The 20,880-nt window shown below is 36.0% G+C and overlaps 1 protein-coding gene across 5 annotated transcripts in view; it reads right to left on the bottom strand.

The window, feature by feature from the left end:
• Positions 1-20,880, bottom strand: part of sorcs2 (sortilin-related VPS10 domain containing receptor 2) — a 188,057-nt gene that overhangs the window by 70,735 nt on the left and 96,442 nt on the right. For all 5 annotated transcript variants that reach the window (XM_051901010.1, XM_051901009.1, XM_051901006.1 and 2 more), the window contains one exon: positions 4,696-4,795. In XM_051901010.1, coding sequence (XP_051756970.1) covers positions 4,696-4,755 — 60 coding nt within the window. In that variant the 5' untranslated portion in view covers positions 4,756-4,795. The remainder of the gene's footprint in view (positions 1-4,695; positions 4,796-20,880) is intronic.

Raw genomic sequence — 20,880 nt, 5'->3', positions numbered from 1 at the left:
GGAACCACTTTGTGTCGTTACCGACTGTTTTTTTGTTTTGTTTTGTTTTGTGATGGTTGTTCATGAGTCCCTTGTTTGTTTTGAGCAGTTAAACTGAGCTCTGTTCTTCAGAAAAATCCTCCAGATCCTGCAGTTTCTTCAGTTTTCAAGGATTTTTTGCATATCTGAACTCTTTCCAGCAGTGACGGTATGATTTTGAGATCCATCTTTTCACACTGAGGACAACTGAGGGACTCAAACACATTAAAAAAGCTGCAAACATTCACTGATGCTCCAGAAGGAAACACAATGCATTAAGACCGGTGTGAAAAGATGGATCTCAAAATCATACAGTCACTGCTGGAAAGGGTTCAAATATGCAAAAAATCCTTGAAAACTGAAGAAACTGCAGGATCTGGAGGATTTTTCTGAAGAACAGAGCTCAGTTTAACTGCTCAGAACTAACAAGGGACTCATGAACAACCATCACAAAACAAAAAAACAGTCGTAGATCATCCAGGTAACGACACACAGTATTAAGAACCAATGGTTCATAAACTTTTGAACAGGGTTATTTTAATAAATTCAGCTATTTTTTTTGTCTTGTGGACTATATGGAAACATCCTTTATGTAAAATATCTTACACAGGAGAGTACTAAATAAAAAATAACATGCATTTTGTATGATCTCAATTATTTTGTTAAAATTGTTCACATTTTCACAGATTCTGCAAGTGGTTCCCATATTTTTGCATGCAACCGTAGGTCTGAGGTTTCTAGTTTATGGGTGTAAGAAAGTGTCCCTTTAGTGGTGTGAGGGGTGTATGCGTGTGTGCATGTAGGCACACATTACAATGGAGTTTAAAGCTCATTACGAGTTAAAGAGACCATGAACAAAGAAGCAATTTGTAATACTTATTCTTGGCTAAACTATAGACTACTTACTTGACTCCATAATCTTCTAAAGCTTAAATAAATAAATAAATACATTCATTCATACATTTTTAACACATCTAGGCTTAAAAGAGTGTTTATTTGTCTGTAGTTAATAATTGGCGAAATGTCCTTTTCAAACTGAATGCAAATTATAGTTGATGTTGTGGAAAAATGCCAATATTCATATTTTGAAATGTAAGATTTAACTTTAATTAATTAGTTTATAACATCAACAATACTATTACTACTAATAATAATATGATAATGTTTTCAAATGATGAGTAAATGGGGATATTACCTCTCAACAGTCTTTCAAATTATTATAGTCCAACATTTATTTATCTCTTATAAAACCATTAGCAACAGATCAAGATCCCTCTGCACTTCAAGTACTGTATCACAGTGGGTTAGCATGCCAATTTACAGTAAAGTCTCACAGCCTATGAGATTTATGTCTGGAAAATCCCAGATAGGACAACTAGAAATTCTTTACCAAAGAATGAGAAAATGTGAGAAAATCCTGCTAAATTCTTAAAGATAAAGCAGCTATGGGAAACAAGTGAACATCTCTTGGCTTTTATCTCTCTTCCCTCTTTCCCAGCTCTATGAGAACTTTCACCTAGAGGAACATCATTCCATTAACCAGTCACGCTCGTGGACGTGGCCTTTCTGCTTTCCCGACTGGAGGGTGTGAACACTGGTTTGCTTCACTCACTTTCCAATGCATGTATTAAACTCCCAAATGTCATAGATAGCCACTGTCTTTTATATCTGTTTTAGCTCGGTTTCAAGACACTGAGCAAGGAGATTTTAATCTTGGGCCTCATGCTCTGACTACAGCTGCTGAAGTAATGGGAGTTTTTCCAACAGAACGAGTCCCTGAGAATGTGAGAGGACTTCTCTGCTGCAAGCGCTCATAAAACACACACCACAGTGGCTGAGAATTATATCTGGAAAGACTATGTTACACCATTTAAGTGAACAAAGAAAACACAACAAAATTTGTTTATGACCTTCAAATCATGGAAGCATCCAGACTGAATGACAGTCAGCAGGAAAATGCAATGAAGACAGGCTTAATAATTTTTAATATTTATAGGATATATAAATATGTAAATGCTTCCATCAATGCAGAATCTGAAACAAACCATAAAAGTATAACAACATTGTTTCTCTGATAAAGTAGAAACGTCCTGCTTTCTCATTTTCAAGGCCATTTCCCATTAATGAACTTTCCCCATATCTCTAGTATGGACAAATCACACATTATTTCCTGAATAATTACTTGCTGGAGTTCCAGCAAGAGATAACGTGGGACAAAGGAAGTGAAATTTATGCCGTTTGAAATTAAACTGTTTGCTTAAACTCTTTGTCTGAACAGAGCAAGCTATTAACTAAATGAAGGCGGGCGGCACCGAACTCCACTGAATCCATTACTGCAGAATCAGCTGCTGTTAATTCCACTGCTGAATATTTCTAATTAGAGACTGAGAAAAGATACTGCTCATCTTCGTTAAGGGACTTAGAAATGTGATTTAATGGAGGTCAGATATATTAGAGCCAAGGATAGCTTTATTTGCAACTGCTGTCAGACTTGCTTTTCTGTTTTTCCCTCTGACGCTTCTTTCTTTCTGTGTCTCTTGCTTTCATTCATGCTCGGTTGAGCTCAGCGCTGTAGAAATGAGGGGGCCAGACGCTTTGGTTTTGGATCAGTGGCGTTTGATCCTGCTCCTCTACGCTGGGACCTTGTCTAACGCCACACTGATTGACATTGTGTAGTTGTACAGTGACCTGTGGGGTGTAGCAGCGCATTCACTATCACTCTCTCTGTGTCTCACAAACCAAGACAAACATTTTGATTTATAAATACACACCCAGATAGGGATGAGTAATACAGCTTAAGTGTAAACACTGTGGTATAAACACTGTGGTCCTGTTATCAGACATTGCTTTTCTTTGTTTGAACATCCAGATACAGGAACATTAACACAACCAATGACGTAAGTTTAGAGCATGACTATCTCTTTGTCCAACCAATTGCAAGACGGGGGGAAAAGACATTTTCAAAAATACATATAATAAAAATAAATGTTATAAAAATAAAAAAAGCTATTTTTATTCATAAAAATAACTTTCATAACAATAAAGAGATGAAACAATTATAATAAAATATTTTAATTATATTTATAAAAACATATATTTAATAAATATTAAGATAAATATATTATTTATAATAAAATATGTAAAAAAAATATATATATAATTTTTTAAAATAATATCTCTTAATGCTCCAATACTCACAAGCCAGAATGTCTTTAAGAGACTTAACAGACAAAATAAAATGAACATGATCTGCACAATGTTGATTAATTTTATACTGTTATAAAAATATTGTAAAAATTGTTGTCAATATTCAACATATCGCCCAGCCAACCAAATAATAATAAAAAAGAATTTTATATATAGATGCCTTAGTGAAATAGCACACAACACTGTTTCTGTCTGTATAGATAACAGCATCATAATGATATAAAGCCAAGCAGAGCGTTGTGAGAAGTGTGTGATTTTGATGAATAGCATATGGCAACCACTGTCCAGCAGCACAAGTATCAATTCTGTGAGTCAGAGTTGAAATGTGTGGCCAGCTAACAACAAACAGAGGCTTTCCCTGCTGCTCACTGTAAGTGCCCCAGACCGGCAGCGCCATCAATGAGGACACTCAAGTTTTGTTCCTTAGAAGCCTGAAAGTGTCTGTTTTCATAAAAGCCACTTTTTTCCCAGACACTGCAGAAAGTGCTTGTATTGTCCGGCCCTATTCAAAACACTCTTTGTGTCGACGGTCAAGGTACGGTCGTCCAAGATTTAAAGATAAAGGAGTCTGACGTGGGAAAGAGGTTCCATCAGGAGTGACTGTGGAGTTACTTTTCCTTTCGTCTCCTGAAGTCAATACTTACAGTAGTTACTTCCTGTGCAATTCACGTCCCAGCCACAAGCATCAAAACACAGCCATGTCCTCAAACCGCATAACATTCTGAGTAACGTATTTTCCTGTTAATTATTAATATTGTGCATTGTGACTAGAGCTGAGGACTGCACACAAGCTTTGATGTGTCTCTGCTAAATTGCCTATTACAGACAGCTAGCACTATTCAGCTGTGACGTCTGTGTGTGTTCATGTTTAAGAGGTTGTGAGGAGATTACTAATGAGCAGGAGATTCCTGTAAACTTCATTAGGATGACTTTGACACGCTTGAACATGTCATAGTTGCTTTAGGGTGATCATTACCATCAATCTGCATAGACGAGGAAAAAAAATTCACATGACCTTAAACTCCTCACATTTAATTATACTTGCACACACTCACAGGACATATTTATTAGATGTATTTGAATACATTCTAATATTAAGTGAGAAGAACCACATGGAGCTCTTAAGTACCATTTGGTAAAGTCATGTAAATCCCTGATATGTGCTTAAACATGCACTGTTGCCAATAACTTATTATTGAGTGTTAATTGCAAAGTGTCTGTGCATGATAATTAATTACCATACTCACATATTCATTAACATATACGGTGAAAAAAATGAATATCACAATCATATACACACATCTTGATAATAAAATGGTAGTAAAAGGGGGAAAGTGAGTATGCGATTCTTTGTAAAAATCAACAAAGAATTTGTAGATTTGTAGATCTGTGCCTCACCATCTAAACCTTTCTATGAAAGAAAATGGAGATCTGTAAAAGGATTTAGTAAAGTGTTTATGGTCCTCTCACCTTTTTCTTATTGGTGGGACAAATGTAGAAGTTTGTGACTATGATGGTTGTCCCAGGCATCAGGTTGAGCTTGGTGTAGGTTGACCCATAATCATTGGATCTGCATGAAGGAAATAGCAAGAAAGAGAGAGAAATGTAATCTCCTTAATATCATCACTCTGTTTAATTGCTAAGTTACATACGGAAAGATGTGATGGCATATACGCATCTAGATTGAATCACATTCTCATATTATTAGATTTATTCTAGAGCCGAGAGGCAACATAAACATATGACTCACTGTGTGTTGTCGTGTCTATTTCTGACATTCTAACACAGAATATTTTCAGTAAAATAAAATTACATTTTTCCTTACACATCCCTCGTACACTGGAATTGCTTTGAATTGTTTGGTTAAAAGTTAAGATACTGATGGTAAACATTCATAGCCTGTCTTTTCAACCCCAAATCTTTGTTAAGATCCCATAAATATGTAAACACAACATTGGGGTTTGAAATATTCACAGCAAGCACAAAATAAATACTTTTTTTTTTTTCAGAATGGACTGTTTTTTTTTTCTCTGATTCTCTGATTGCTAAAGTGATCTCATGAGCATGTTGACCTTTTTTTTTTTCTTTTTTTTTTTTACTGAATTGGAGTCAGCAAAACCAGTCAGCAAAAAAATTGAACTTTTCACAACTCAGCCAAACAGCTGCACTGGGAAAGATGGTAGTGCAGTTCTGATATTTACAAACTCACAAGGAGAGAAACGTGCTTTTTTGAGAAGCCATTCTGAAATGTTCATGCAGTATGCGACAAACTAAATGGCTGCTATGATATGAGATGACAGAAAGAGACAAACAGATAAACACACTCCAACTGAATTAAAACATTTGGTAACGCTTTAGATTACAGCCCGGAAAGTACTGTGTAATTACAACGAATTTACAGCATAACTTTCGATAATTATAGTGTACCTATAAAGTAAGTACACGTAAGTATAGGGGAACAATATGTAAAGTCTTGGGAATAAAGGGGTAACAACCAGGAAAATAACAAATTATTTATACTGGAAGTATTTTAGAACTAAGGGGTACTTATACTATTATGATAGACAACAATCTTACGTTTGGGAGCAATTTAGTGAGAACATACACTGATTAAGTTGTTTCAAGGCAAGTAGAAAGAACTATTGCAATCTTTTTTAATACATGGGGAAATATACTTTTGTTTCATGTAGTTACAGGGTAAGTATGACATTGCGGGCCGTAAATTAAAGTGGTGTTTGTTACACTCTTGTTTCATGTAGTTACAGAGTAAGTAATTAAAAAAAACACAAACAATCTGTTATCACTCGGAAACCTTTATTTGAAAAACAATTTATTTCAAAACAGATTTAAAGCTTCCTCCTCCCCTTGTTCCTCTTCTTCTTTTTCTTTCTTTCCACTGATGAATCTTAAAAGGGGAATCCCATGTCATTTGCTATTCTGTATTAAAAGAAAATACAGTACACCCGGAAATGTGCTCACCGTTTACTCATCTTTACCCTCATGCCATCTGAGATGTATACGACTTTCCTTCTTAAGATGAACACAAACAAAGTTTTTTAGAAAAATAAATCATATCTGGGAACACTTTATAATGCAAGCTCATGTCGAAGCATCAAACAGCACATACAACAATAACAACTGTAATCCATACGACCCCAGTGGATGAATCAATGTCTTCTGAAGTGAAACGATACGTATTTTTAAGAAAAATACCAAATATTTAAAAATTTTAAACTTTCAACCGTCACCTGCATGTGCATGAGAGGGTTGAGAGTTCATGCTTGACGTAACTTGAAGCGTGACGTAAGCCTGCCGAGAAACTCACGCGAAAAGTCACGCGGATGTCGGATGCCATCAGTTTTTTTTTAAATTTGTATTTATTTATTTTTTTTTATTAATGCTCACAACAAAATACACAGAATAACAGATAATGATAATGAGAAACAAACAAGACAGAATAACAGAGAACGTCATGAAAGCTTCACGTTGCTCATTACAACATGCTTCGTCGAACGCAAAGTCGACTCTCATGCAGGCGCTGGTGACAGTTGGTCGGAAGCGAAAAGATGAATAGCTGTCAAGATTTCTGTCTGGACTACACTTCCCATAATCCTCCCTGCCTGTCACATGCACACTCCACACCAATCATCATTTGCCACATACACCTGTAGCTTGTTATCTGGACTATTTAAGACTCACTCACACACCACCTCAGGGCGAAGTCTTGTTTCACCTAGTGTACATTACTGAGCGTTATTATCCTGTCTACCTGTCTGCCTGTTACCGATCCTGTCTGTTTACCGTTTACGATTCCCTGCTGCTTGCCTTTGGACTGTATATTGTTTCCCGACCTGTGAGTGATATCTGCCTGTCTTGATCTCTGCCTGTATCCTGACCACGATTCCGCCTGTCCCTTGCTGTTCCTGTTTGTCCCTGTTTGACCCTGCCTGTACGACCACGCTCACTTTTAATAAAGCTTTGCAATTGGATCCCTGCCTGAGTCCCGCTTCGTTACAATAGCCTAAACCATGAGAAAATTTCTGGGTGTACTGTAGGCTATTTTCTTTTAATACAGAATAGCAATGGGATTCCTTCTTAAGATTCATCAGTTGAGAAACAAGAGGAGGAGGAAGCCAAGCAAGAGAAACAACAACATCAACAACAACAACAACAAAAAGGACAAAACGTGTTACTTTCTGTCAGGACTTTAGAATTTGAAATGAAAAGCTGATTTAAAAAAAAAATGAATAAATGAATAATAAGTGTTGTAGACCTGTTTTTAATTAAGTTGTTTTTCAAATAAACGTTTCGGAGTCAGTGATATCAGATTGTTTGCGTTTTTTTTATTTTTTTTATCACTTACCCTGTAACTACATGAAACATGAGTGTAACAAGCACCACTTTAATTTACAGCCCGCAATGTCATACTTACCCTGTAACTACATGAAACAAAAGTATATTTCCCCATGTATTAAAAAAGATTGCAATAGTGCTTTCTACTTGCCTTGAAACAACTTAATCAGTGCACTTTCTCGCTAAATTGCTCCCAAACGTAAGATTGTTGTCTATCATAATACCCCTTAAATAAGTACCCCTTAGTTCTAAAATACTTACTTGGTTGTTACCCCTTTATTCCCAAGACTTTACATATTGTTCCCCTATACTTACACGCACGTACTTTATAGGTACACTATAATTATCGAAAGTTACGCTGTAAATTCATTGTAATTATGCAGTACTTTCCGGGCTGTAATCTAAAGCGTTACCAAACATTTTTTATCAACATTACAAAAATAAATTAACAAGACTGCTTAATTTAATCCCGTTGAAAGTGTAAGCAGATGATGTTTCAAGTATGGCAGGTAATGTGAGGTAAACTAGTCAGAGATTGATGTTAGCTCATGGAGAAACTATTTGAATTGCAGTAGACATGAGGAATGACAAGGCAGCATCACAGGTGTGGAAATATGTGCAAAAAATCAAACAGGCAGAGAGCTGTGGCCTAAACCAGCCTGACACTGTCAGAACAAATCATTTTCACACAACACAGTTACATGAAATGCGCTTAAGAGCAAGGTCAAGGTCAAAGGGTTACATTTAAAGTGACTATGTCAACTTTCTTTTAACTCAAAATAATACATTCACATACTGTGAACCTCAGTTAGGCTGAGGGAAAGCATACTGCTGCTGGCAGCTGATAGAGTGTGCAAAATGCCTGATCAAAGACTACTCGTCAAAACAAACATACAGTGCTAAAGACTTCCCCCATAGAACTAATTAAAAAACAGAAGTGAACAGAACTCCTCTCTGGAGCTCCTGCTGAGCTCACATTTTTGTTCCTTACTTGACAGAACAGAGCAGAACAGAGGTGTTTCAGCTCGAGAGGTTTAAATGAAAGCGGGAGGGAAGGCTGGGCAGGGTGGGGGAGGTGATCATTATGCCAGGCGCCATGTTTCCGAGACATCACACAGAGGTATCATGGCGGGATGAGGAACTAAAGGAAGGTCTGAGGAATAGCATAGTAAATACAGTATATCAACTATAAACACAATGATAGTGAACATGACGGGTTGTGCTTTACAAAGAGGACATTTTAAACTATACAAAACATTTTTTTCCCCTTCATTTTTATAGACAAATCAGCATGTCAATATGTGAATAATGTGAAATGCTTGTTAACCTGTCCACAGTCATGATAAAAGACCATAGAAAAATAAAATAAAATAAAATAAAATAAAATAAAATAAAATAAAATAAAATAAAATAAAATAAAAATTTGGTCTGCTGCCCTTAGTGGCCCGCTCGGTTACTCTTCACTGTCAACACTATGATTCGGCTCACATGTTTCCGCCAAACGGTTTCAAAGTAATCAGTGCGAGGGACTCGAGGATGAAGAAAGCAGTGAGGTGGAGCAGAGAGGGATAGGTCTTCAAGAATAAGCAGCGAAATGTAGCGAAATTACTGACCTGTTTAGGGCTTCAAGTGCAGGTCAGTTTCATCTGTAAACAGGCTACTGTAGTTTTGTCTTTGTTAACTTAGCTAAACATTAAACCGCTAGCAAATGTTAGCAGTAGTAGCTCATTACCATCATCAGTCAAATACTGTATGCTAAAGGACATCATTATTATCTATTGTAAAGTTACAGTAGTAATTTAGCAGACAGATTATTTTTCTATAAAGATATTGTCATTATTAGCAGTAGTTATTATTATTAGTAGTTATTAATGTAGCCTACTAATTTTGACATGTAGGCAATTTAGAATTCTTATCAAATGTAGTTTTGTTAAACCTTGGGTGTTTAAGCCAATATAAAACAAAACAACAACAAAAATGTACTTAGAATTTAACTAAAATACATTTAAATTATGTGCAAACAAATTACAATGAGGTGGTTATTGCAACAAGGTGGAGACAGTTCTGTTCATGACAGTAGACGTGCTGATGAAGAAGTGACAGATACAAGAAAAATTGTTTAAAAAAAGTACACACACACACACACACACACACACACACAAGGGAAAGACAGAGAGATGGGGAAAATGAAAAGGAAAATGGAAGTGAAGGTTCAGTTCAAGAGAGAACTTTTAATTATTTTGCCTGGGGCTGTGGAAAAAAATAGGTTTGTCCATGGTTTCAAAATTTGTTATGAGTGTATGGGATGGCCTGGATGAGTGTAACATTTACCAGCCTGAAATTTTGTCCCAGTCCAGCCCTGGTGTTACCGCCTGTGTTTGTTATCAAAACTAATTCTAGAACAAACAAAACAGTTTCCAGTATCACTTTAACATGATAGATGTATAAGCACAGGACAGTGTGTTTTTTATTACTATTGTTGTTCAAAGATAGCTTGATTATTAGCAAACATCCTCATTTTAGCAAAATTTAATTGATTACCAAAAAAGCCATGATTATTTGAAATCTGAATTAAATTCATTAAGCATGCCATTCATTCAGAATAGTCGAGTCTGTTAATTAGAATACGCAATCAGACAATGACGGTGTTCAGCATCTCCAAAGCGGAGCAAAACTCGGCAGAGGTCATCAGCGGAGTTGGTGGAGCGAGCGCCAGAAACAGCTAACTCATTAAGTAAATCCTCTCGTGGAGAGTAAAATGTCAGAGGCCTCAGAGGAACATTATGTCACTAATAAAGCTAATTCAGAGGATTGTGTGGCACGCCGCGCTTCGGTTGCCAAACGTTTCGCTAATGATGCTAACTTAATCGGATGGCTCATTTAATGCCAGTGATTAGCTGACAGGACTAATGCCGCTGGTGACGAAGGAGTGTGGATAGTAAAGAAACATGAAGGGAAGAAAAGGTGAAGAATAAAACAGGGACAATAATCTGCTTTGAACTTCTAAATAAATCTAAATGAATTCCAATCAATGACTTTTTCCACATATACGGTATATACTACCATTCAAAAGTTTGTGGTCAGTAAGATTTTTTTTGAAAGACATTTCTTATGCTCACCTAAGGCTGCATTTATTTGATCAAAATACAGTAAAAACAGTCATATTGTGAAATATTATTGCAAATTAAAAAAAAAAAAAAAAAAAAAAAAAAAAGTTTCTTTTTGAATATATTTTAAAATGTAATTTATTCCTGTGATGGCAAAGCTGAATTTTCAGGTGATGAACAGAAAGTTATTTGAAATAGAAATCTTTTGTAACATTAAGGGACCCCTGATATGATTGTAAAGCGCTTTGGGTGTACAGTAATACATAAGAAAGTGCTATATAAATGCCTCATTCATTCATTCCTATACATGTTTAAAATCATACATGTCTTTATTGTCACTTTTGATCAATTTAATGCATCCTTGCTGAATAAAAGTATTTCTTTAAAAAAAAATATATATTTTTTTTTTTTTACTGACCCCAAACTTTTGAACAGTATAGTGTAAATGAACCCCTGAAACACCAGAAAATTCAATATATATATATTAACTGAAAAAGAATATGAGGTGCACAATTGAAATATATTGGGAATAAAATATCCTGATATCAACAGCATCATCACCTTCAGCCAATCTACTGATAATACTGTATCCTTCACAGCCCTTGGTTATGTATAAAGCTTGTATAAAGTCAAATTAGTCAGTCTAAATCTCAAAATAAATCAAATTTTTGCCACAAAGGAAAGTTTCAAAGTTTGGAAATGAAGAGAAAAAATGATTGTGACTTCCTGTATTCATTTGTGATCATGCGTCATACTGACATACAGACATTCACTGTCACATTGAATCACGGTTCAAGGTATAAGAACAGCCTGTGCATTTGGAGGGAAGCGCTGGAGGAAAACAGTAAGATCGAAAAATGTACAAAAGCATTTGCGTTGAAGAAAACGCACATTAGCCTTGAACATGTCCTTGACTGTTCTTTTTTGCTTGTTGATGGATCTCTACTGAAAATAACCCACACTTTGACAGGCATATTGGATTTCTGTGCTTGTGTTTAAATCCTTCAGACCACCACTAGAGACACGGCATGTTAGCATTACCATCAAACATAATTTACATGGAGTGGTGTCATAAATATTCTCTGACCGGTCTTCCAAAAACTAGATACTGGCCATGACCGTCACCTTTAATAGACTCCCTGCATTTTAAACAGGCAATTTGTCTTGTCCTGGTGATCTGATAATGGCATGCTCTTTGTTATTTGTACTACAGATTTTTAAAGTGAATTATTTTTTGTTGCTGTTTAATTTTGATAAATTGCAAAAAATGTTTTTGAAAAAAAAAATTTCCTCCTGTGAAGTCACGACACTGTGAAGACATGTTCCCCTCCTCCAGAGATCTGTTGCTAGCATGAAATGTCAGATGAGAAAATGTCTGGTTGTCATTCACTGCAATAGATATGACAAAAACAAAGATCTGATGGTTAACTGCAGCAACAGTAAAGCTTTGTTATGCTTTTAGTCAAGTCATCATGTATGCATGTATGCAAAGACATCTTGATTCAATACGACAAGCTAAATCAATTGAATTGGTTTTGTTTGATCACTCTTTAGCATCATTCACCATCTGCGGTCCCATATTCAGTGTACAAATTATATACAGTATCTCCCCAAATGCATTTGTGAAGTTGCTCAAATATACTTATGATAAGCCTGGTAGGTTTTGAGGTCACTACAGTCAATTTCAGAACTTTCCAAATTTATAATGTAAATAGATCAAAGGTAAACCAATCTTACATATTTCAAAAACATTTTCCCCACATTTCTATCTATAGCAGCACATCACTAATGCAGCTCAAAGAGTGGAGCATGGAGGTCATAGTTTTGACCTCCAGTGAATGCATGAATTGATGTAGTATGTATACCTTGAATGCAATATAAGTTAAGTGTTTACCAAATGCATAAATGTAAATTAGTATGTGTATAATCAAGGACATATGAACAAAAGTGTGAAAGCTTGAGGGAATGTTTTTCATCTGCACAAATGACTGTTAATGTCCATAACAGAAAGGACCGTTTTAAATTAAAATACCTAACTGCTAATTAATCATCATCAGTGTAACAGAAAAACTGCACATAAATTCTGCCAACTGGATGGCAAAATTACAATTAATGTGGAATTTCTTGAAAATTTACACAACTTCAACATGTTTTTTGAACTATATTACAACAGCAGCTGATTAATTACTCATTCAAGAATCCTGAATGAACAAAACATTCAATAGTCCAACATGTCTGCTGATTCATCTTTGCATCAGTTTTTAAATAGCCCCCACACAGAATACCATTAAAGTAGGTAGTGAGGAGCCAGGTATCACCACTCAAGAGCTCAAGAGGATCTGTAAAGTGTTTACTCCAATGCTACAACAAAAGGGGCTTCGGTGTCACCATTCAAATATCCTCAAAATAACCTAATGATGCAGATTTTCTTTTATACTTTGTTTGTTGTGAAAATGAGAGGTATTTTAGTCCTCCAACATTTAAGAAACAAGATGCTCTGGTGCTGGATGTTGGAAACAAAGGTGACACACACACAGAGCCTTGTAAATGCATTTAGGCTGAATTCACCCATTTTAATGAAATGCAAATAATACTGAAATGTAGCTCGCTGTGTTATTTATTCCTAAGCACTAAATCAAACATTAATTATTTTAATATGACATTGCTTTATGATATTCCTAACAAAAAAATTAAAAAGGAAAGTATTCCGTTTGAACAATCAAACAAAATAAAGAAAAACAACTGAAAGTACACAACAGCCCTCACAATTGGCTACCACGTGTGAATCATGAAAATCATTTTCTGGCTAAAAACCCAACAGTTAAAGCATTCAAAGACTATGAGCACTAAAGAGAATACCAAATTAGTTATAAATAAACACAACAAATGCTGAAATTAGGAAAAAGTCGTTTCCAAGTTTGTGAATTTCCCAGCAGGCTCTGTTGGCTCAAATATCAGAAAGTGGAAGCAAAACCAAACCACTCAGTTTAGTAAAGGTCGTCTATCAAAATTCTCTGCACGAACAAGGAGACTTGCGAGAGAAGCCATAGAGCAGCCAAAAAGATCACTTTGAAGGTTCAGTAGCTCAGTAGAGAATGGGAAAGCATGTCTGCATTTTTCCAAAAACATAATAGAGAACTGAATGAAAAACAAAAAGTCAAATGAGACATAGATCTTTTTAGGCAAAATCACAGTGAACTGTGTACAGCAAATCTAACACTTCAAAATGCAGCTACTGTTCATGGATGTGTCGTGAACAGAATTAAACAGAATTAATGTCACGAACCTGATGCTACAGAACAAACTGTGGCAGATTAATAAATTCAAGTAATCCTATTACAATGTTTCAATGGAGTGTATTGATATAAACTCAAAGAAATTCCCACACCATTCAGAGACACCTAAAATGCATCTGGTGGTTATTAAGCCACTGCTGATTAATGTACACCCCTCATATTATACAGCCAGGGGCAATTAATTCTCACTAATGCCTTCTCACTTACTATTATGAAAGGCTATCATGTGGTTTTTATTGCACAGAGAGCAGGAAAAGATCATCAGACTCCATAACTCAAATCTGTGACTATTTTAAAGGCACTTAATTCCCAGTAAAGGGATTGTTTATCATTTGCCTTTTATAGGAATCTGTGTGTTCAGATGTGTGGTCAACAGAAAAAATGCTCTGCTTTTTTTTCTTCTTCTTTTTTTTTTTAATTTATAGATCACCTAAAATGCTGTCATTATTTAAAAACTGAGCCATTCCACAAACCTACACTACACATCTGAAAGTCTTGAGTAGGCCGGAAATGTAGAGTGAGCAAACCAACAGTATGTGCAATCAGAGGGGGAAGGTTCACCTATCAAAATCAGAGTTTATTTGCAGGAGCCAGTAGAGGGAGAAAAGGGAAGTCTAGTTGAATCCATGTTCATGAAAGTTACAATGACTCAATACATCTGTCTTGATTAGTTCTGACATCTCTCTCAAACCGCACACCACCATCCACCTTCCAATCCTCCCAAAAGGCTTTACCTCACCGTTACCCTGTTAATAGCATAACAACAATCAAGCTAACCAGAACGATCCATTGTTTACAAATAGCTCAAGGGATTCGTGACAACTGTCAGCACTTCACAGTACAACACATTATTTTGTAACATTTATTTTTGAACCTACACTACCATTCAAAAGTTTGGAGACAGTAAGATTTTTAAATGTTTTTGAAAAAAAATCTGCTCATCAATCTATTTTATAATATATTGGTAATTTATTCCTGTGACGGCAAAGCTGAATTTTTAGCATCATTACTCCAGTCTTCAGTGTTATTAATCCTTCAGAAATCATCCTAATATGCTGATTTGCTGCTCAAAAAATATTTCTTATTATTATCCATGTTGAATAATTTTGTGGAAACCGTGATACATTTTACATTTAAATATGTCATTTTGATTATTAAAGATGAGTTTTAAGAGATAAGGGATTGACTGCAGGGGGGACTTATAGAAATAGAAATCTTTTAATGATAATCAGTATAAATCATCAGTTTAAAGCATCATCGCTGAATAAAAACCTTTAAGCGGTAGAAAAGTAAAGTAAAGAAAGAAAAAGTTTTAGTGGTGTGGACAAGGGAGTAAAAATGACAACGTTGTGTTTTTAACTACAGCTTTTTGTGCTATCCTTATCACACAGGCTATTTTCTCCTAACAGCAGAGCTGAATCAGAGGAAAGCATGGCTCAACAGTCATGGAAAGCCTTTAGGGATGATCTGTTTGGTTTGATTTTAGAAAAATATGTATCTATAATTTCAAAGACTCAGTGTTGCAAGGGGGCCTGGTCAGCTGCCAGCGTGAGGCTGGGAACACAGAGATAATTCTGACTTGTGCAACTATTAAACAATCTGGTTAGATACAGACACAACCAAAGCAGTCATATAAACATTCTGAAACAAATCATGCTACACTCCAAAAAATAAAGTTTCCAAAAGGGTGTTTTGAGAGAAAAAAATAGAAGTTTTTTTTCCCCCAAAAAAACCTTTCAGTAAAAAAGTTCTTCAAAAATATTTTATTTCTAATATATAAAGTACATTACAGAATAATCTTTTAATAATCTTTTTTGCCCTATAAAGAACCTTTTGCACAATGAAAAGGTTCCATGGATTTTAAATGTTCTTCATGGAATTACAGATGCCAATAAAGGCCAATTCACACCGCACAGACAAACGCCAACAAACACATTTGTTGGGTTTTGTCGGATCAGTGTGTTACCCCTGTTGGCGTCTGTTGGCGTTGGTCAGGGTTTGTTTTCAACATGTTCAATCAGCATTTGTCGGTGTCTGTTGGGGCAGTGTGAACACGGCAGTTATTTTTCATAAAATTGTAAATCCAACGACCAACTTGTTTGTTGGTTTGTTGCTTTGTCTGTGTGGTGTGAAGTGGCCTAAAGAAACCTTAATTTTTAAGAATGTAATATGACTTCAAATATTGTGTAGAAACGCCCTCAGGCACACACACATATACACAAAGGGAAAAACCCTCATTTACACCCTCAGAAACACAGACAGAGTCTTGTGCCTGTGAGTACTGGGCAGCAGTGCTGTAATTGGGAGCATTTATCTAAATGACACCCTCATGAGGAGCACTGGGACCAGGCTGAGAATTCAGCACACCAGTGACATATTTTATTTCTACTCTCCTACTCTCTCACTTTCTCACTGCACTTTTTATTCCTGCATTAGATATAAATAAGACAGGAATACAAGATTTTTTTGAAAATTCTAGCAACAAAACAAGTCGGTAAAATACTGCATGGTTTAAAGGCCATTATAATTGCATTTTAAATCAGAAACTGTAGTTATTCAATTTTTCATACTTAAATAAACTGACTGAACCTGAAGTAATAAAATGTTTTACATGTATTTAAGCAGATAGTATTAGAGTTTTTATATATATATTTATTTTTATAGACAAGTGAAGAAATATATAATATATAGTAATAATAAAATTTATGACCTCACTCTAGGCTTCATCTAAGACAAATCTTTACAAAATCAAATGTAGGCAAATCATTAAAATGACATGATATATTGATTCATGGTCAGTAATAGACAGGTAAGCTGGAGCTTTTTTTTTACACTACAGAGATAATGGTCAATAAATCATAAATATTTAAAGTGTATAAAACTGTGTATATATTTTACTAGTTCAAAAATATGAACGTGAAAAAAAAGCATTTCACTACCATTGTTGTAATTTGCATGTGACAAATGAAAGCTTAATATTACTCTAACCCCTATTTTTACAAACAAGACTTAAATCTAGTCGAAGGCTAAAATGCATGTTTGAACTGTTTTAACTAAAAGTAACTTGCATATCTTAAAATATATCAGTGTCATTGTTTGTCTCAAGATGCACACTAGTAATGTTTTTTTTTTTTTTTCTAAGGCATGTTCATAAAAGATACAAGAGAAATTTGCCTTAAATAATAATAATAATAATAATAATAATAAAATGAACAGTTTGATAGTGGAACAATGTATTTGTTCTCTTTATATATTACATCTTCTTAAGATGCTATTGATCTGTCAGGTAAACTCTTGTTCTGTGATACAACATAATTCTTCCATTATCAGCTACCAAATAACCTACTGCACAATCCCTCTCCATCCGACTAAATCTCTGTGTCCCTTATCTTAGAGATGCTACTTGACCTTTGACCATCGATGGAGGATCTAAAAGACAATTTGTGTGCTACTAGGTTCAAGGGTCATTTCGCTAGGGAAAACTCCCCATCAGGGCATCACTGGACAGCTAGGAACCAATCGTTCAAATAAAGGAGAAATGACAGGTTCAGCGACAGATGGGAAAGCAGTTAACAGGAAGTCAAAGCTTTCGTGACAAAAAGAGAGTGTTTCAGTTTGATGGATGCTTTGAAGGCAAGAGATACTATATACTAACTGTGTGTGTTTGATTGTGCCCTTTGTTTATTTCCCTGGTAATTGTTTACGAGGAAGTACTCTGACACAAATCTCTCTGTTTGCCTGAGGAATCCAAAATGTATCATCCGTAACACTCCTCACAATTTATCTAATCTGAGAGGAAAACACAAACAACTAATGGAACTAAGCTTAAGGAGCTCTGTTTCAAACATGCTATGATAGAAACAAACAGAGCAAAAAATAAACTGGCTCAAAGAAACGGCTCATAAATATATCGTAATCTTAAAGCTTTTTCACTTTTTCAATTTGATCAACATAGAAACATGAATTCACAATACAATACATCTGGTATCTCTCTGCCCTCTTTTCATGGTATCAAAGACATTTTTAATAGCAAACATGACAGGTAACTGTGTAATCATCCATATAACTATTTTATCTCCCCTGTCTCTGACATTTTGATGCTGAATAAATTTGTTGAGTATAAATATTATAAATGTAATGGTGATTGACTGATGAACTGAAATGACATGGTCTTCACATCTGCCCTGTAATATCACCCCATGCATCCTCTGAACACTCAAGAAATGTGCCCTTTGAAACAGCCCAGCAGCTTCTTGAAGCCGTCCATTAGATACTGCACATTAAGGCATCCATTAACATTTAACAGTGCTGCCCATTTTGAAAACGGAGATTGCTGAAAGCATAGTTGGACTGAAAACCTCATTCTGTCACAAGCTTGTCTTTCATAAGTGTGAAATTTATTGGGTGTGATTTAAAAAGGCTGCTCATTTATGTAATTGCATTAAAAGCACACTTGCTTTTATACTGGGCTCATAATGTCTAAATTTGCCAACAGCTGGCGCTTCTGGGCAGTGTATGTGAAAGAGATAAAACAGTTTTTGGCCCATCATCAAACGTGCCATCACTTTATGTGAGCTTATTTTTTTGTGGTAACACCATACACTAACAAAGCAAAGGACAACTGGATATAGGACTGAAAGAATAAAATTAACATTATTACTCCAATAAGACACACGGGTATCAGCTTTGAGAGAGAGAGCAAGAAAGAGAGAAACACTTGCTGAGGACTGACTATAATGTAACACATTCATCGTACACAAGGCACAAATACACCCAATTAGGAGCATCTCTGTCTCTCTCTGTCTCTCTCTCTCTCTCTCTCACACACACACACACACGCACACACACACGCACACATCATACAATCCCGAAGACCATAAACAATCCAATTAAGGGCAAATAGGGTGTCTTTACAAGGTCTGTGTGTGTGTTCTTTCTGACAGAGCCCACATGTGACCAGACATTGCACATCATCAACAGGCTGTTAGTTCAGAGACAAGTACATCTGTTCATCCCCTAGGGACTCTTGTCAAAATTTCACATTAGCTAAGCAGGCACACATAAACAAACAAACAAACAAATACGCACAAGTTTACTTAGCCACTTAAACAAGGACATACTGTAGACTTCTAATGTTTTATACAGAGGCATTTATATATATTATATATATATATATATATATATATATATATATACATACATACATACATACACACACACACTATATACACTATATTGCAAAAAGTTTTGGGACGCTTGCCTTTACGTGCACATGAACTTTAATGACATCCCATTCTTAATCCATAGGGTTTAATACGGAGTTGGCCCACCCTTTGCAGCTATAACAACCTCAACTCTTCTGGGAAGGCTTTCCACAAGGTTTAGGAGTGTATTTATGGGAATTTTTGACCATTCTTCACTGCCTGACCATTTGTGAGGTCAGGCAGTGATGTTGGCGAGAAGGCCTGGCTCACAGTCTCCGCTCTAATTCATCCCAAAGGTGGTCTATTGGGTTGAGGTCAGGACTCTGTCCGGGCCAGTCAAGTTCCTCCACACCGAACTCGCTCATCCATGTCTTTATGGAACTTGCTTTGTGCACTGGTGCGCAGTCATGTTGGAACAGGAAGGAGCCATCCCCAAATTGTTCCCACAAAGTTGGGAGCATGAAATTGTCCAAAATGTCTTGGTATGCTGAAGCATTAAGAGTTCCTTTCACTGGAACTAAGGGGCCAAGCCCAACCCCTGAAAAATAACCCCACACCATAATCCCCCCTCCACCAAACTTTAAACTTGGCACAATGCAGTCAGGCAAGTACCGTTCTGCTGGCAACTGCCAAACCCAGACTCGTCCATTGGATTGCCAGACAGAGAAGCGTGATTCGTCACTCCAGAGAACACGTCTCCACTGCTCTGGAGTCCAGTGGTGGCATGCTTTACACCACTGCGTCCAACGCTTCGCATTGCATTTGGTGATGTAAGGCTTAGATGCAGCTGCTCGGCCATGGAAACCCATTCCACGCACTGTTCTTGAGCTAATCTGAAGGCCACACAAAGTTTGAAGGTCTTTAGCTATTGACTCTGCAGAAAGTTGGTGACTTCTGCGCACTGTGCGCCTCAGCATGCGCCGTATATATATATATATATATGATACCATTACATTATACGTATATATGTATAATAGTATAATGTAATAGTTATATATGTATAATATATAATGTAATAGTATCAATTAATTATTATTATATATATTTGTTTGTTTATTTTAATGAATGAAATTTTTCCAAGTGATGACATCTGACATCTTTGAATGGGATTTTGTCAGATTTAGGTTAGTTCTGGGGATGAATTTGTAACACACATCAATAGCTGTCTGGTCTGCAAGTGCAATAGTTTATGGCAGCTCTTTGACAAAATGAGATTAATGAATAACAAAGGTGCTGTTTTGCAGCATTGCTCTCTCTCTCTCTCTCTCTTTCTCATATGGTGCTAAAAAGCAACAAAAAATAGGAAGAAAGACATGCTTCTAACCGTTAATGACATTTAATCCATTACAAATCTGAAGCCTCATTGAGGTAATCAATGTATTTGTGATGGTGGGGGGTTAGCGGGTACAAAGGCACTTGATAACTTGCCTGAAAGGGGCTTTTGAGAACCATTTACAGATCTCCATCTAATTGAACAATTCTCTCTCTCTCTCTCTCTCTCTCTCTCTCTCAGGGTAAGGTAGCACAAGAGACAGGTAATCTAATCAGCAGTCCACTTAGCATAATTGAAATACATAGTCCTTGACTATGAGAGAGGAGTGATCTATTTCACTTTCGTCATTATTTGATCCATCCTCAAAAGAACCGTGTTTTATCCTGAAATGCAACACATCAAGAGATTCACGCCTTCTTTGA

The sequence above is a fragment of the Ctenopharyngodon idella genome, chromosome 7, assembly GCF_019924925.1.
Source record: "Ctenopharyngodon idella isolate HZGC_01 chromosome 7, HZGC01, whole genome shotgun sequence".
NCBI lineage: Eukaryota > Metazoa > Chordata > Actinopteri > Cypriniformes > Xenocyprididae > Ctenopharyngodon > Ctenopharyngodon idella.
This window is presented reverse-complemented; position numbering and strand designations above follow the sequence as displayed.